This window comes from Salarias fasciatus, chromosome 18 (genome assembly GCF_902148845.1).
Source record: "Salarias fasciatus chromosome 18, fSalaFa1.1, whole genome shotgun sequence".
NCBI classification, from domain to species: domain Eukaryota; kingdom Metazoa; phylum Chordata; class Actinopteri; order Blenniiformes; family Blenniidae; genus Salarias; species Salarias fasciatus.
Genome location: NC_043762.1, coordinates 29,117,823 through 29,135,028, shown reverse-complemented (window position 1 = coordinate 29,135,028; position 17,206 = coordinate 29,117,823). Strand labels below are relative to the sequence as shown.

Here is a 17,206-nt window from a genome sequence, read left to right as displayed (position 1 = left end):
CCTGTTTGAGCCACACGCCAGTTATTACGGTAATACAGATCTCCAAATTACCCCACGAATTAATTTTTTTATTTAAATATGGCACAGTTATGGTATATTTGTATTTTTTCAAGTTAATCTATGACTACACTACAAAAGGAAGCTAGTATGTGATTAAACGTTTGATGCGTGATCAGAGGCGCTCGTCTCCGTTATTACGGTAAAAAAGTACACAGTCCAGACTGACCAATCAGCGCGCGTGACGCCGCAGGCACAGCTGCTCTGGTGAGGTCGTTTACTGGAAGTGAGCGAGCTCGCATATTTCTGTCGCTGTTTCACATTAATATAAATACTCTACCGGGCATTGAACGACAGCATCAACGCGGTTGTCGAGAGTCTCCTCTCCGCCTGAGGAGGTGAACTTGGGGGGTTTCCGGTGAGTTTTCAGCCTGCAGCTCGTGACTTATCTAACCACGCCTAAATGCAAAACTATTGAGTCATTACAATCCTAAACAGAGGATAGCGCTTGGTCTGTGGTAGATGTTGCCAGAAGTGCACTTCATTCATGGACGCCACATTTACCTGTACATTAACTCATTTTAAATCTGTATTTTTTAGTCACATGAGTACACCTCAAGTCACAACTGTCCCTCTTGAGCCTCAATAATACACTGAAAATGTACATCTGTGAGCATTTTTTCTTCTTCAGTGTTTCTGCATCAGTCTCTCGTGTCTGTTTTGATTTTGTTTATTTCAGTGCATTTTGTGTGACTTTCCCAATCCTTTTTATGATTGACTGTCAGCTCTTGGTTATTTGCAGACTTTGTTCTTTTCTGCAGCACACCCTTAAAGGGCACAATGCTTGTTCAAACAGTAGAAAAAATGCAGATGAACAGCAAAGCCTGGTACCTGCTCATGGGTAGGGTTACAGGAGATATGCGTGGCTCCAGTGTTGGGAAGGCTGTTTTGACAAAGTTTCTTTGCTGAAAAATACAGTCACTAACTTACTCGAACTACCACAAAATTAATGTGTGAGACTGGTTATATGAATTACTTTAATACCAAACATAAAGACAAAGAGAGTAAAGGAGATTTGTCACTTGTTCAGTGTATTTGTTTTAAGAAACTTTAAACTGAAAAGTCTCTTGAATTAGGTGTCACTGTATTGAATTTAAAAAAGACAATGATAAAACCATGATTTTGTTAGTGAGCTTTTTGAATGAACGATGCTCAACCATGGAAACAGATTGAACCTCATCAACCTCATCCAGCTCGTTACTCATAATCCACGCCTGTGCAAAACCATTGAATCATTACAATCCAAGAGGTGCACTGAAAAAAACGTGGCCTGTGCTACATGTTGCCCAACATACACTTCATGCATGGATGTACTTTTTACCCATTTATTGCCTTCCTTTATCATCGTCTTCCTAGTCATATAAGTAAACCTCACTATTGTATAATTTTTCACATTTGAGGCTATAATATGTCAAAAATCTACACTTTGTAACATTTAGGTTTTTTAATGTGCTCGATCCCATGTCTGTCTTGATGTTGGCTGTTTTAGTGCATGATACTCTGAGTTTCCCAGTGCTTCTTTTTATGATCTGCTGTCAGCTCTTGATTATTTGCAGACTTTGTTCTCTTGTGCAGCACACCCTGAACCTCCTCAGACCTGAACTCTTGCATGACATGCATTTGTAGCTTCTCTTTGCTATTTGAGCTGATTGGGGCCTGGTGAGTGTAGAACAAAGAATTATAGTTTTATATGATGTAGTTTCTGAAAAAAAAGTTATGTCTGCATATGAGGATTTTAATTTTAAAGTTGGATAGAACACAAAGTCACAATTAAGTAATGATGTGCAAAACTCTTTGGTTTCCAAACGCTGCAGCATTTTTCCTGAGTCCAAAAAACAAAATGAGAAACATTTATGAAATGTGTTTTGCACCTGTTCAGACCAAAGCAACGATGATGACAAGAATAGAGATTGAAATTGGGGCGGCTCGGCTCGTGCTTGGATTCACAGACCGGGAGCAAATGTATAATATACCGGGAGAGCGGACAAATGAAACTACAAATAGAACTACAAATTAACTTTCTTCTGTTGATTCTTGGTTTGTCAGCAAGTGAGCAGCGGTGTATTTGCGCACGCGCGATTCATTTGAAATGTGGACGCAGAGCGGTGTGGGTCTCCTCTCTGCTCTGACTGCAGCAGGGGGCGCTGCTGAGACTGGCCGCCTGTGAGAGCTTTGGGACGGGGGAGGGGCTCACAGCAGCACCCGCTGCTTGCTGAGGACAGCGGAGACGTCCTGTCACGTCTCCAGAGCACCAGAAAAAGTCGCTAAATTTGTCGCTAGTCACTTTTGACAAAAAAAAAAGTCGCCAAGAGGCTTTGGAAAGTCGCCAGATTTAGTATGAAAGTCACCAAGTTGGCAACACTGCCCACCCCTGATCCCAGCAGTGTTTGAGTCCGCGTCCACGGCGGCCATGTTCTTCCTGTTCGGCAACACGCATACAGCGTCAATTTACGTCACATCCCCACGATTGCGCGGGAAATTCGGACCCCAAACAGCAACAAATTATTTGGCACACAGCCTGTATAAGGCAACAGACAGATACGCGGATTGGCCTGTTATTTTAGGTTTTTAATGCTTCACGACCCGTTAGCATTGAATAAACTGGAAATGCATGTGAAGTTTTTCACAAATCTTGCCTTAAGTCCCTTTAAACACTGAACTGAAGTCCACAAACAGCATTCACACACATTTCCCCTTTGTAGCTGGGCTTGACCGTCTTGGGGACAGGAGCTGTGACAGTCTGCTTAAAGCCCCTGGGCCTGGCGTCCTGGTAGAGTGAGAGGTGCAATTTTTCTGCGAATGTTGGTGCAAGTTGGTTGGCAGAAGTTTGTAGGACACACGGCTTCTTACATCATCAGGTTCTGCAGTTTTCCTGGTATTCGTGCTTTCAAACATCAGCCTCACACTATCCTCCGTCATGGTGTGTCTCCTATCTGCCAGACAGGATGCGCGCTTCGAGGCTCTCGGCTTTTTAGTTCATCGGCCAGAGAGATTTCAGCATTCACCATCGGCATCAGTGTTGTTGTAGTCTGTCGCTGTCCATAATCCTTTTCATAGTACACTGGTGTCCCTCTGCTGCAGCTGTGACTCCACTTTCTCCCCGTACCTCTGTTTGACCTCCATTGCGGCTCTGTGGATGCACTATGTGGTGGCCTGGAAAGGGTCCATGTGCCCGATAGCTACTCCTGTGTTGCTGGAGACGTTGCAGGACTTCAGAGCGCTAAAATCATCCACAGATTCTGATTGGGGAAACTCGTTAGTAGTTCTTTTGGGGACTGTGTCCACGTGTTAGACAGAATCTATCTATCCACAAGTTTCTCAGTAAATCCCACAACCGCTTCTGTAAACACACTGATGTCGTCACCAGAGCTTATATCTTTGCTGAATAGCCATTTTTGAATGGAGAACAACAGTGATCCAAACTTCTGGAACCACCAGGAAGGTGGTTAGCCTGGTAGTCGGAGATAGCCTCATGTAGCTTGGCAACAGTCAACTTGTCCGCCAGTACGTGAATGCAGACAGCACAGGACTAATTGGAGGTGGATTCTCGAGGGAAGACGATGACCGGACGCATTGGCAGTGAAAGTTGTGGAGTATGGGGACCACCCATTGTCACCAGAGCCGACTGAAAAGGAATACTCCACCCAAAAAACAAGCAGGTAACGTCCATAATTAATTCTTAACGAGGTCATTTAGTACATTTTAAGAGCCTAAACGGTGCTCTCCTGTACTTCCCCAGTGCACGTCTGTGCGTGCACCCTGAATTACGGAAGCCGCGGCAGACCAAGCCAGACACTTGCACGCTTTCAGCAGGACACCGAAGTCAAAGCTTCAAAACAGCAGCCAATCACTTTTTTGATTGTACACAGCTCGGTCACTCACAGCAGAATAAAAACCGCGGAACTTCTTCTTCTACGGTTGCAATTTTGAAAAGTAGTCGCTGAAAGCGCCAAGCGTCTGGCTTGGCCTGCCGCGGCTTCCGTAGTTCAGGCTGCACGTGCAGACGTGCACTGGGGAAGTACAAGAGAGCACTGTTTAGGCTCTTAAAATGTACTAAATGACCTCGTTAAGAATTAATTACGGACGTTACCTGCTCAGGACACTTTGATTACAGCGGACGAGCAGTATGAAGGAAAATGGGCACGTTTTGTAGACTTTATTGACCGTTTTTTCTTTCGGGCTCTGTCGGTCCCTGTTTGTTGACAACGAAAATCCCCCAAGATCTCCAACTGCATTTGAGACATCAAAACAATGCTCCAGAGTGTTTCTCAGCATGAGGGTGATTAGAAAATGAGGCCAAATCGTTTTTTGGGTGGAGTATTCCTTGAAAGAAAGCCCTCCTGTGGACTGAGACGTGGAGTGCATTGTCAGACAAAAACATCGGGGTCATCTTCAGACTCTGAGAAGTCGGAATTGTCTTTGTCAGGCTGAGCCTAAAAGGTCATGGCCACTTCCAAACGAAATTCAAGGAACTGCTTGTTCTTCTTTGGCGTGCCGCATATACTGAGGCCTTCGAGGGACAGTAACCAGCTGTTGGCTGAAGTCAGTGTCGTCTTGTGCATTAGCATCTGCAGTGTCCGTTTATTTGTAGGGCTACTCAAGTGATAGTGACTCCTCATTTTATGGACGAGATCAACCTCACCCATCTTGAAGTTGCATTCACGGATAATTCTCGGTCATGAAATGGCATTTAGGTTTTTTTTGTCCCTTCTCTGCAGGTGGCTTCTTACAGCAGGATTACTATTGCAACAACACATCACGAGTAGGGTAAAGCTGACCTGTCTCATGACAGTCTAGTCCCAGTTCACGTTCCCCATTAGTGGGTGGTTTTGCCATCATTATTTGCATCATTATTTAATATCCCTGTATGTTGACATCAGGCATTTGTAGACTAAAATAAGTATTGTGATCCAGACAACCCAAAATGTGATGTCCACATATGTGGTTGCCTGGTCCTCGGAGGTCAAAGGGCACAATGCTTGTTGAGTTGAAAGAATAAAAATGAAGTGCAAAGCCCAGGAGCTCCGTATGTGTGTGGATTATGGGATGTATGCGTGGCTCATTGATTGATGTCTTTCCCTGCAGAGATGAAGGCGTTGACTGTGCAGCAGCCAGACGTTGCTCCTGGACAGCAACCGCAGCAGACATCATGTGGGAGAAGCTTGACTTCTAACTATTCTCCTCCAAATCTTGAGAATAAGTACTTAGCCCAGGCCTCAGTGATGAAGCCCGAGTCTTTCTCCCCACTCATCAATGTGGCTCTACAGCCCACTGCTTGCCCCTCTCTTCAGCCCTCTGCTCTGTCTTCTACCTCATCCTCTCTTCTTTCCACCTCTGCATTGGCATCCTCCCTCTCCTCACCCCTCCTCAGTACCCAGAACAAGTTCTTAACCACACATTCCCTTCGTCCCTCTTTCTCTCTGACCTCCCCCATCACCACCGACACTCTGCTCACCACCACAATGACCAGTGGTGCTTTGATCAGTCGCTTTGCGCAGCCTGTTTCATTTCTCCCTCAAGTTCTGGGCAAAGAAAGGAAAGATGCTGATGGAGAAGAAGAAAGAGAGGAAACACCTGATGTGATGGAGTCGTCTTTTGAAGAAACAAGTGAGGTGTGTTAAAGCTTCATCATTTTACAAGTTGTCATTTTATGTTTTGGACAAACCTGATAATTTCATCTTTTGTTCATCAGCAGAGTTTAGAGACACATGATGTGTTGTCTCAAGAAGAGACGATGGTGGAGGAGACTGATGCTCCAGGAGCTGAGAAGTTACAGGCCTCTGACGCTCCGTTAGAGGATGAGGACTATGAGGACATTGAGATGGACCTACAAGATGAATTTCCAGAGCTTGATGGAGGAAATAAAAGTGCTGAAGAGGAGCTTCAGAATCTAAAAGTACAACACTATTTAAAGCAGAACTATGCAACTTTTTTACCTCAATAAATGCGTTTCAGAATCCCTGTGGGGGTAAACAAAGACTTGTCACGGTGATTGGCCGGTCCCTCCACTCCCCCCGGGGTCTATGTCCTGAAAACAGCACTTGCAATTTCAGAGGAGCGACCCGACTACATCTTGCAAGAACAAACCTGCTTTACGGCACTCTTACAGGATTACAAGTATAAAAGCGCTTAAAACAAACATGAAACCCTCGCTAGCGTTAGCAACGGTGCTCATGGATGGCAGAACCAAAATGACAGAAAAAAGCTTTGTCTGACGAGCAGAAAAAAATAAAACGGGAGTGGAACGCTCTCTGCTCACGGGGTGGGGGAGGGGGGGTGATGCGGAGAACGTTTACCACAGTGAGCTTTCACAGGAGACCAGTAGGGGGAGCGCTAAAGCAAATCTTTCATAGTTCTCCTTTAACACACAGAATGTGCACGCCTTTGTATCTGCTTCATTCTTAAGAGAGGGGTATTATGCAAAACCCACTTTTTTGAGCTTTGTAAAATGCTATAGTGTCATTTCACCATTAAAGCTCGTGTACGGAGTTTCTGTTCCTTTCCAATGTATGTATAATTTTTCAACAGAGCTTAAATGTGTCGGTCTGGTTTGGTACTACATTATAATATTAGCATAAAGCAATATAAACATTTATTTATGAGCCCCGCCTTCGTCTCATAGACCCCCATGTTATCCGAAAAAGCGCCAGTCAGCGTCGGCCAATAGATTTCGTACTTCCGCATTCTCGTGCTGTCAAAGTGTGCACGCAGCGCCGCAGCCAGAGAGCACGCGCACTCGCCCCGGCAGAGGTGAGTTAGCTACGCAGCAGCCGCCGCGTTTACCTAGGATATATCCACTGTCTGCTGAACATCCACCGTAAACAGCGAAACACGTAGGATGCTGTAGGACTCGGAGGCTCTCATTTTCACCCGACGGATAATGGCGTGCACAATTAAGGGGGCGTGGCTTGGTCGCTCATGAAAGCAGAGGGAGGGCGGAACCTCGGGACGTTGGATTAAAAAAAACCTCTCTCTTTCAATACTCCGGACACGAACTTTAAAAAGACGCATGGAGTTGTTTCCTGAACCATTCATGCATATTTGAGCAATCCCTGAATCTCCCCCTGGCAGCCTTGTTGAGCGCTGAAATGCTCGGTGCTGCACAGCTCCGCCCATAATGCACAGCTCCGCCCAGCTCTGACATCCTCTGCACTGCTCCTCCTGCACAGCTCGTGCTCCCCCGCCCCTGAAATACACTGGAAATAGCCGAGATAGACGCTCTGAGGGAGGCGTGTCGCTAAGCTGAGGAGATTCTTAAAGAGACAGGGACTCATTTCCAGTCGTTTGAGGCAGCCTGATGCAGAGGAACATTGGATTTAAGTTGTTTTTGACACATGCAGCTTTCACCATCCAACTTTAGGCAACGCTGTTGCTTGAGTGTGCTGCAGATTGATACTAAAGGGCTAAAAAAAGACAATACCCCACCTTTAAAACCATGACATTCAAAACTCTGTCTCAAACTGCATTTAACGATGGTCTAATCATTCCTCAGTATCTCCTGCTGAATGCTGTGAGTTCCTCTCTGGTTATGAGCACCGTACCTCCTGGCCAGAAGACCTGGAAATCAAAGGAAAGTGTTTGGCGGAGGATCCTAAAGCTCGTGAAGGACATTTCTTCCAAAGACCCAGAGTTCATTCTGAAGGCATGTATTAGTTTTTGTTCAGTTTTCAAAACTATAATAACATCTTAGTATTACAGTTTAATCAGGTAAACAAAGCAACCCCTAACAAACTTGGCACAAGGTGTCAACAAATCACTGAGTGATGCTATATATTAGCCACGGGAGGTTCTGTTGGATCACATTTGGTTTGAGTGCTGAAGACTTGGGTCTGAATCTCTGTTGCGGCAGAGAAGGTTTGGTTCAGACTTCAGAAAGGACTCATTTTAATGATTCACCTGGGTGTGTTTTCTCTGTGCCTGCCGTCCAGGTGGCGCTGTACACTCGACAGAAGTTAAACATTCGCATCACTGCAAACTTCCTATTGGCTCTGGCTGCCAGTCTGGATGAAACCAAGTCGCATGTTCGCAGATATTTCTGTGCTGCCGTACAGCTGCCCTCTGACTGGCTGGAAGTGGTCAGAATCTACACAGCGGTGAGTTTCAGGGAATGTCTCCTGGTGGATTTCTATCCTGGTGCTTTGAGTTTGTATAAAGCACGTCATTGTCTGATTTCAGTGCTTCAAGCGCTCCCTGCCGTCGTGCCTGAAGAAGGCAATGGTGGACAAGTTCAAGCAATTCAGCGAGTATCAGCTGGCTAAATACAATACACGCAAACATCGCTGTAAACACAACCGGAACAAGCCCAAAGGAAAGGTACAGAGACCATCATGTAGTCCTTTGCTGAACAAACTGGTCACAATTACTGTCAGATTATTCAATAGTAGGTTCACCAGCATTAAAACAGGTGCATTATGGTTCACACAGTTTACATTTGTCTGGTTTCTGTTGGTCAGATTATGAAATAACTCTTTGTTGTAAATTTATCTGTGATTCTTAGAAACCAAGTTCCCAACAGCTGAAACAGTGGGCGAACAAGCTGAGATCAGATGAAACCATTCTGAAGAAGTTTGTAAGTCAACATGCAGTCTCTTGTTTATATCTAAAATGCTTTTACTTTATTTAAAAATGTCCTTTCAATCCTTTCAATGTGAGTCTCTTGTCAATATGACTTGTGGTTTTTCAAAAGAAAAACAATGAAAAACCCATCAAATATTTTTGTTTTTTCCACTGTAAGTTTCTTTATGTTCTGTTCGCAGTGTGTAAGCCAAACTAACACTTGTGTGTCTATGTTTGTGTGTGTGTGTGTGTGTGCAGTTACAGTTCGAGCAAAAAACAGGCAAAGTGGAGAAAAAGCAGAGCGAGTTCAGTCTAAAGAAGCTGATCAAGAGGCTTCACATCAAAGAACCGGCTGAATACGTTATGGCCATTCTGGGAAGAAAGTAAGACACACAAATACGTAAAAATTCATTATTGGTGTGAGGACACGACATGGATTCAATATTTCTCAATCAGTTGAATTTTGGCTGGAACCTGCCCTCACTTTAATGTAGCAGACATTTAATATCTGCTCCATCTCCTCCACACGGTCATGCATGAAATGCTTTCCTCTGTGTTTTGTATTTCCAATAACAAAATTCAGTTCCTTTAGTTTTTGAAATTAATTGTGCTTTTCTCCCCAGGTATCCCAGTGATCAGAGAGCGTTCAGTCGCAGTGGATTAAAGGGTGAGTGGGACCCGGACAAGGCCGGCCAGCGAATGAAGCTCCAGGAGCCACAGACGTGGGAACGGCTTGTCAGTCGTGAAGGCAACAAAGCTGCTACCTGGGAGAAGCTCATAGGTCTGTAGTGCAAATCCCAACCCTGTCAAGCTGACTGATAACATGACTGAGTATTACATCTCATTTAAAACATTATTGACACTCAGGAACAAAAGTACTTTGAGTCTTTGCTGAAACTCTTCTTTCATCTTAATATGGATCTTTGATCTAAATAGTCTCATATTTAAGTTAAATATCCCTAATTGGAGAAATGATACCTGTAAGCTGTTCATTGGATTACAATACAAGATATTACACACACACGAACACGAACATGCTTGCATGTGCAGTGATGATAATTTCTCTGCTGCACAGACAACAAGTCTCTTCCATTCATGGCCATGCTGAGGAACCTGAGGAACATGATCACTGCGGGCATCAGCGAGCAACATCACAACAAGATCCTGAAGAGGCTGACTGACAAGGTCTGACAGACAAGTGATAAATGCACTATGTATCGTTCACACACTCACACACCAGCATCGTTGGCAAGAAATCTAGATAAAAGGTCTGACTAAATGTAGTCTCCTGCCTGTGTTTAATCTCCCTTCAGCCAAAAGGCCATCTCCAGGCTATTTGCATTACATGATTAAATAGAGCATTTGCTCAACTTTAAATAATACTTTACATTTCGGAAGTGGTTCATCAGGTTCTGTCTCCTCCGTCCAGCCCCCAGTGGAGCCTCTGCTGGTTCCCTGGACATCGGGTCCTCTCGTGGTGCTGGCACATCAAAATGTTCTCCTTGGCCAATGCAGTACTGTGTAAAACTGCACAGGACACAATAATGTCACACCCACAATGTCACCTTTTTGGGGGTAAACAGCAACGTTCCCCCCCTGGGCTGAGACAGAGCCGCTTTGAGCAGTCCGAAGTTTTACTAAACAGCAACAACTGCGCTCCTGCTTCTTTTGCATTTTATTCTGTACTGAACATGTGGCTATAATAATAATTATTTTCAGATTCCGCCAGGGTCTGCTGCGCTGCTACACAAATCCACACTGACTCAAACTTGGGTACACAATGCCAAACTTGTCACGAGATTTGATCGTACCGTACGCTTACGGCCAAATTGATAAATGCCAATCCTGTTGTGGAAATGGCCGTACGCCCAGTTTTCCATCGTACGTTCGTTTGATAAATGAGGGCCGTTATGTTCTCACACTACTGACAGCAACTTGTGTGTCTTATCCCAGGGACACTTTGACACATGGACAGGGTGAAAAGGGCCATATGAAATCCTTTTTGGAGTTCTTTTCATTATTTGGTCAAATTCTGGTTGATTCTTTTTGTAATTTATTACTGTTCAGCCTTCTGGATAGTTTTGATGCAGTTTGCTTTTCATCGATTCTGATAGGACTTTTTCAAGTGTGGTTAACTTCATGCTGAGTGCAGTTTAACGACATGGTCAAAAGACAGAATGCTTCCACTGGTTTGAGCAGATATAATTATTGCCAAATCCTTTCCGTTCACAATCTCTATCTAAGCTGTACTGTATCGTGAGAAAACGTGAATTGAATGTGAAACAGATTTGAACCTCCATCCTTGCCCCCGATGCACACTGGATGCGGTCCGGCTACGGAACGGCTCCGGTCCGGACACCGCAGCTAATCCGTAGTCATTAAAATCAATGCTGTGATGCACACCGGCCGCGGTCCGGCTGCGGTCCGGCTCCGGTCCAGCTGCGGAGCCTCTGCGGAGCTCCGGTATCTTTCCGCAAAGATCCTATTTTTCCGCATGCCGGAGCCCTACCACGTCAATTCAGACAGAAGCAAGTCGGGTGCCCGGAAGGAAACGCGATACGTGTTCCAAAATAAGTCACTTCAAAATAAAATCTGTCGTGTTTTTGCCTTAATATTGTATTGTTTTGCTTCTTCTGGGAGAATACAGAACAAACAGTGATGTAGTCATTATACACATTAGAAGAATGAACGGTTTTGCATTTCGTCACTGCTGAGAAGCCAAATGACTCCAAAATGGCTCAAAACAGCTCTGTGACCGGAGCAGCTCCGTGTTCCCAGATTGGGCGGGTTTGTTCCAAATCAAGCGTCTTTTTTGAACACGTCGGACGGGTTGATGAAATGATTATGTGTTTATGACGTGTTTTTTATCATGCAAATACGGTTTTAATGTGCATTTTCAACCCAGACGGCGGTTTGGCTGCTTTCTATTGAGTTAAACGGGTTTCAAATTGTCTACGGGGGATAACGACAGATCTGGCAACCTCCTCCGGCTTGACTACGGAGACACCGCAGGCGGTGTGAATCACAGTGCTCCGGTGTACCGGGCCGGACCGGAGCCGTTCCGTAACCGGACCGCATCCAGTGTGCATGAGGGGTTGCAATTGTCAAACGAACCACTTCACCAACCAAGCCACAGCCACATCGTATTCTAACCCGGTGTGCTTGTTTCTCTGGTGATTGAACTGCTAAGATGCAGTAAATTGAGTTGTTTTAACCTTTGTGCCTTTTTCAGAAAGCAGTCATGGAGAGCCGTCAGTTTCCTTTCAGATTCCTGGCTGCCTATAAAGTCATGTTGGAGCTTCTCCCAGTTGGTGAGATACATCAAGTGTCAACAATCACTGACTCATTCACGATTGCATCAAGGAATCTTGAATTTATTCCATTTGGGGCTTGCATGGTGGATCCCAAATTCATCAGCATCACATTGTCAGTGTTGGGACTATACATGGAAAATATTTACCTCAATCATTTCAACCATATGTCATATCTGGTGGCAACAGGCCAGATGTCCATCTCAGTTCAGGATCTCTGTCATGTTTTTGGGCTGTAAGAGGAAGTTCATGACCTGAAACCCTGCATATCGCTACACCATCGTGCAGGAAACTAGCAGCAGCATGGCTGAAACTGAAAAAGATCAAATTGATGATGAAGCTGATTTGGTCACTTTTTAAAGACTTTATTCATGGTTATCAAATCAAGCAAATTCAGTTTTTACTTTGAGTCCACATCAGACCCTTAAAAGAATACTCTGAAGATTTTGGACCTACGCCCTATCCCTATCATTTAGATAGTGAGATAAGCTCATAAATACCTTTTTTGTGTCCGTTCGTCCAGTGCCTGGCTAACAGCTGTTAGCATCGTAGTTAGCTTAGCTCAACTACGGCAGGTGAAGAGGAGACAGAGCCAGACTGAGAAAGTGGACAAAATACTCCTTCCAGTGGTCCAGGGGACGGTGTATTGGCATGCGAGTGAATCCGAATGGTTATAAAACATTTTAAAAGACGTGTTTTGTTTTCAATCCCTTAAAATGACGTTTTGATCCACACAGATCTGCACAAGCATAGTGCACTGCGGAAGGATATACCAGGCGCACAGCGGCTGAGTCTATGCTTCTACTGCTGTGCTCCGGCATATCCTTCCGCGGAGCACTGCGCATGCGCAGGTCTGTGTGGATCAAAACATTATTTTCACGGATTGAAAAGGAAACACGTCTTTTAAAATGCTTTATAACCATTCGGATTTACTTCGCGTGCTAATACGCCGTCCCCTGGACCAGTGGAAGGAGTATTTTGTCCACTTTCTCAGTCCGGCTCCGGCTCTATCGATGAGGATCGATAATAATATTTCATGATTTGGTAAAAAAAAAAAAAAAAAATTCAACTTTGTTCAAGTCACAAATGGTCAGCAACCTACCTCAAGTGAATCCTGAATTCTTTTAGCCTCTGCAACCAAGCCAGCAATGGCCAGTACTGACAAGATTCTGCGGGGCATCCTGAAGAAGATCCCCAAGAGCCGTCGCTTCAGCCGTCTGCAGTGGGAAACGACGAAGAGGAGCAGGCTGAAGGTGGCGCTTGGTGTGCCTATCATCTATCGACTGTACCAGCAACAGAAGGCCCAGCTGAAGAAAGCAAGGTGTGGGGAGTTTTTGATGATGTTTTTTTGAGAAATCAGCACCAACAGTAACTTCGAGTGGAAAAATGAGCAGCCGGTTAAATGCAGAAGGGGTCAATTCTGCCTTGACTCGGAAGGAAAAAAGAATATCGCATAAAATAAATGAAAGGATTAAATGTGTTGTCCAGGAAACCTGATGTGAAACATCACAACAGATTGCTTCACTTCCAAGATAGATTTTCTGAGGATTATCGTTGTTAGGATAGTAGTACAGCAGTAGAAAATGAAAGATTTTAGACGAAGGTTTTTGAGGTCTCTCCATATGTCTACTCGCAGGGAGAAGGTGTTCACCGTGGCTCTGCTGGACCGTTACCGTAAAGCTCTGGAGACGGCGGTTCAGATCTCCTGCCGTTACAACCTGCCCCCGCTCCCTGGACGGACAGTCATCCTTCTCTCCTCAAGACTGTATTATTGTACAGACTGGCTTGAAAAACAAGACTTCTGCCTCCCTCCAGACCCAGAGCAAAAAGACAAAAAGGACGATGAAGACCGTTACAACAGCAGACGGAAAAATGTTGAAAAGACTGAGAAGCTCGGGCCTTCGGTGAGTGATTGTGCTGCTTCTCTTTTGTCTCATAAGAGTCAAACCAACAAAATAATTCAACTTGCCTCATGCTGATACCCTCACAGTTGGAGGAGGTGGCTGCTTTGGTTGCACTGTTGATCAGGAGCAGTGCAGAAGATTGTCAGTTTTGCTTAGTGGATTATGGTCACTGTGAAGAAGTGGAGCTGAAGTCTGATGTCCTTTTGGATAACGTGAGAACTGTGGTCAAGCAAATAAAGGTCAGGCTTTTTGTCCATCATCCACTCTTTATGTACTCACATGGGGACCTTTTAACTTGTTTGAACATCTGTGAAGCATTTCCTTTATTTGGCTGGTAATAGATAATGTTCTTTCTCATGTTCAGACATGCCAGGAGACATCTTACGGATCTAAGAACACCAGCTTCTATAGCAGACTGTTCTCAAAGGAAAATAAGGTATATTTGTTTGTCTTTATGGCTTTTTACAATTTTTCCCTTCGTGATGACATAAGCTAGTGGTAGTTTCAAGTTTAGCTTTCTCATGAATTAGTTGTAGGATTGTTATTTGTTTTGTACAAATCGAGTGCACCAGAGATCAGATCTGGCTATTTTGACTACATTCATTATTGATAGAAGCTGAGTATTTGCATGCAACCTAAGCAGAATATAAGCAGAACTCAGAGCAGAAGTGACATGGAGTAGGGGTTATTGGTTTAGATTTAAGGGAATATCACCTGTGGACAGCACTTTATTTAGTGAGTGAAGTTTCTGGAATATTTCAGAATCATGTTTTATTGCCAAGTTCAGTTAAACCAGACAAGGAACTTGTTTTAGTTGGTCGATGCAAGATTGGAAAAGTTGAAATTCAAAACACCCAAATATAAAATGTACATAAACGATATTGCAAAACAAATATCACAATAATGAAAGTATGGACTGAACAATAGTGACAGTTTGCTGAATATTGATGGTATTTACAAGATTAGTTGCAACGTTGCTTTGGTAGTGTGTGGGCTGCTTTACAAGAGACTATCAGGCTAAAATCATTTTTCATTCTAGTTGGACAACGTCATCACACTCACTGACAACTGGTTTAACGATGAAGCCGAGTGGGAAATCAACAGCTACAGAGCCAATGTGAACAGGAAAGCCGTGGTCATGCAAATCTCCCTTGGAGCAAGGTAATGTTTTGTTTTTCTGACATACCATAAATGTTGTTCTGCCTGGATGTGATTCTCAGCCATGTCAAAATACACCGATGACTGCTTTGCTTGTTTTTAGATACATTCAATAAAACAATGCATTTGTTTATCTACTATCTGATTTTAAATTCACCCTCAATGCTTGTTTGTATGTCTAGATACCACCACTATAAAATTCGCCCTGGAGGCAACACTGTGAGGCTGGTTGGTTTCAGTGAGCAAATCCTGAGGTAAAGCGGACCGATTTCATCTTTTTTGCTTTGTTGTTTATTTTGTCATTGTATGGTTTCTTCAATCTCTGCTCAGCTAACGGCTGCTCTGCTAACGGCTACTTTAGCAACATCATCAGGAATCTGTTGTACATATATGGGAGGTTGAGATGTTTGGAAAACACCTTCTTTACTTCCTGGCCAAAAGTGGATTGAGTGTTTGACTGTGTGACTAGATTTGTGTCGGAGCGGGGATCCTCCAGGCTGCTGGAACATGTGGAGCATCTGGACAGATTGTACAACATCAAACCAGCAGAGGGCGCTAAAGGCACTCCGACCACCAAGGATGTTGTAACGATTCCACCCAGTCCAAAGCTGAGGTAATACTTTCTTCAAAGAAGATATACAAAACTTAGGATGTGTCCATCTTGTTGGTTAGCTGGCTGACTTCAGGACTCACATGTGCAGCAGTAGTGATCATCATCAGTGTACTGATACACTTTTCTTAATTGTGGGTCACAGGTTGTGTAACCTGGGCTCATTTGTTGGTTTCCAGGTGGAAAGGTGTGCGGGTGTTCATCTCCTCCACCTTCAGGGACATGCACTCTGAGCGAGACGTCTTGGTGCAGAGCGTCTTTCCAGAGCTTCGCCGCCGTGCCGCACCACACTGCCTTTACCTGCAGGAGGTGGAACTGCGCTGGGGTGTGACGGAGGAGGAGTCGGAGCGGGCCACCGAGCTGTGCCTGTCGGAGGTGTGCCGCAGCCAGATCCTGGTGGGAATCCTGGGGGAGAGGTACGGCCAGGTGCCCGATCGGCCTGCCCTTCCCGATCTGCCGCAGTACAGCTGGGTAAGACTTCTGAAAAATAGTTAAAGCAGTATGAAGTGGAGCTATGTGCGAACCCCACTGCTACCCTAATCTATAATTCTGTCAATTTAACTCAGAAAGTGAGTTTTATGAAGGTTCCACATGAAATCTTGCTGAGGGATCTTACTATAATGCACTGTTCAAAATGAAAGAATGAAATGTTGCCATTGAAAGTTTTTAGTGATTGAATTGAGTAAGCCGTTGAGAACAAATTCATGATCCATTTTCAACCGCTTATCTGGGACCAGGTCTCGGGGAGAACAGTTTAATCAGATGCCCAGACTTCTCTGTCCCCAGACACCTCTTCCAGCTCTTCCGAGAGTATTCCAAGGCATTTCCAGGCCAACCGAGAGAACTTGACTCTCCGGCGTTTCCTGGGTCTTCCCCAGAACACCTCCCCAGAGAGGCATCTAGGAGGCATCCTAAACAGATGCCCAAGCCACCCAAATTGGCTCCTCTCAATGTGGTGGAGTCGTGGCTCTTCTCCGAGCTCCTCCCTGGTGACTGAGCTCCTCACCCTATCTCTAAGGGAGTGACGATTGACTGGTAAATCAAGAGCTTGTCCTTTCAGCTCCGCTCTCGCTTCACCATGACGGACCGATATAACAACTGCAGCCGCTGCACCAATCTGGCTGTCAGTGACGGATGAAGCATCCGTCACCCACTCGTCAACAAACCCCCAAGATTCTTGAACTCCTTTATTAGAGGCAGGGTCTCTCTGCCGACCTGGAGAAGGCAGAACACCTTCTTTTTGTCAAGGACCATGGCCTTGGATTTGGAGTTGCTGTCCCCATTGCTTCAAACTCGGATGAAAACTGCCCTGGTGCGTGTGTGTCCTGTATTTTTCAGGACAACATCATCTGCAAAAAGCAGAGATGAAATCCTGTGGTTACTGAATCAGACCCCCTCCTGTCCCTGGCTGTGCTTAGAAAGTCTGTTCTTGAAAATTACGAACAGAACTGGTGACAAAGGGCAGCCCTGAGTCCACATTCACCGGGAACAGGTCTGACTTACTGCCAACAATGTGAACCAGGCTCCTGCTTCGGTCATACAGAGACCGTACGGCCCTTAACAAGGGGCCCCATACTATGTACTCCCAGAGCAGCCAGTGTTCCATGACC

General features: G+C 44.8%; 1 protein-coding gene across 1 annotated transcript in view; it reads left to right on the top strand.

Moving 5' to 3' along the window:
* Positions 1 to 277: 277 nt before the first annotated feature.
* LOC115404929 (telomerase protein component 1-like) overlaps positions 278 to 17,206 on the top strand; it is a 43,129-nt gene continuing 26,200 nt past the window's right edge. The window contains exons 1-19 of the mRNA XM_030114286.1: positions 278 to 415; positions 5,143 to 5,669; positions 5,750 to 5,953; positions 7,550 to 7,699; positions 7,986 to 8,150; positions 8,233 to 8,370; positions 8,555 to 8,626; positions 8,872 to 8,996; positions 9,237 to 9,394; positions 9,689 to 9,798; positions 11,846 to 11,924; positions 13,053 to 13,245; positions 13,561 to 13,828; positions 13,915 to 14,067; positions 14,193 to 14,264; positions 14,868 to 14,989; positions 15,169 to 15,240; positions 15,456 to 15,599; positions 15,776 to 16,067. Of these exons, the coding sequence (XP_029970146.1) occupies positions 5,145 to 5,669; positions 5,750 to 5,953; positions 7,550 to 7,699; positions 7,986 to 8,150; positions 8,233 to 8,370; positions 8,555 to 8,626; positions 8,872 to 8,996; positions 9,237 to 9,394; positions 9,689 to 9,798; positions 11,846 to 11,924; positions 13,053 to 13,245; positions 13,561 to 13,828; positions 13,915 to 14,067; positions 14,193 to 14,264; positions 14,868 to 14,989; positions 15,169 to 15,240; positions 15,456 to 15,599; positions 15,776 to 16,067 (3,042 nt within the window). The 5' untranslated portion in view covers positions 278 to 415; positions 5,143 to 5,144. The remainder of the gene's footprint in view (positions 416 to 5,142; positions 5,670 to 5,749; positions 5,954 to 7,549; positions 7,700 to 7,985; positions 8,151 to 8,232; positions 8,371 to 8,554; positions 8,627 to 8,871; positions 8,997 to 9,236; positions 9,395 to 9,688; positions 9,799 to 11,845; positions 11,925 to 13,052; positions 13,246 to 13,560; positions 13,829 to 13,914; positions 14,068 to 14,192; positions 14,265 to 14,867; positions 14,990 to 15,168; positions 15,241 to 15,455; positions 15,600 to 15,775; positions 16,068 to 17,206) is intronic.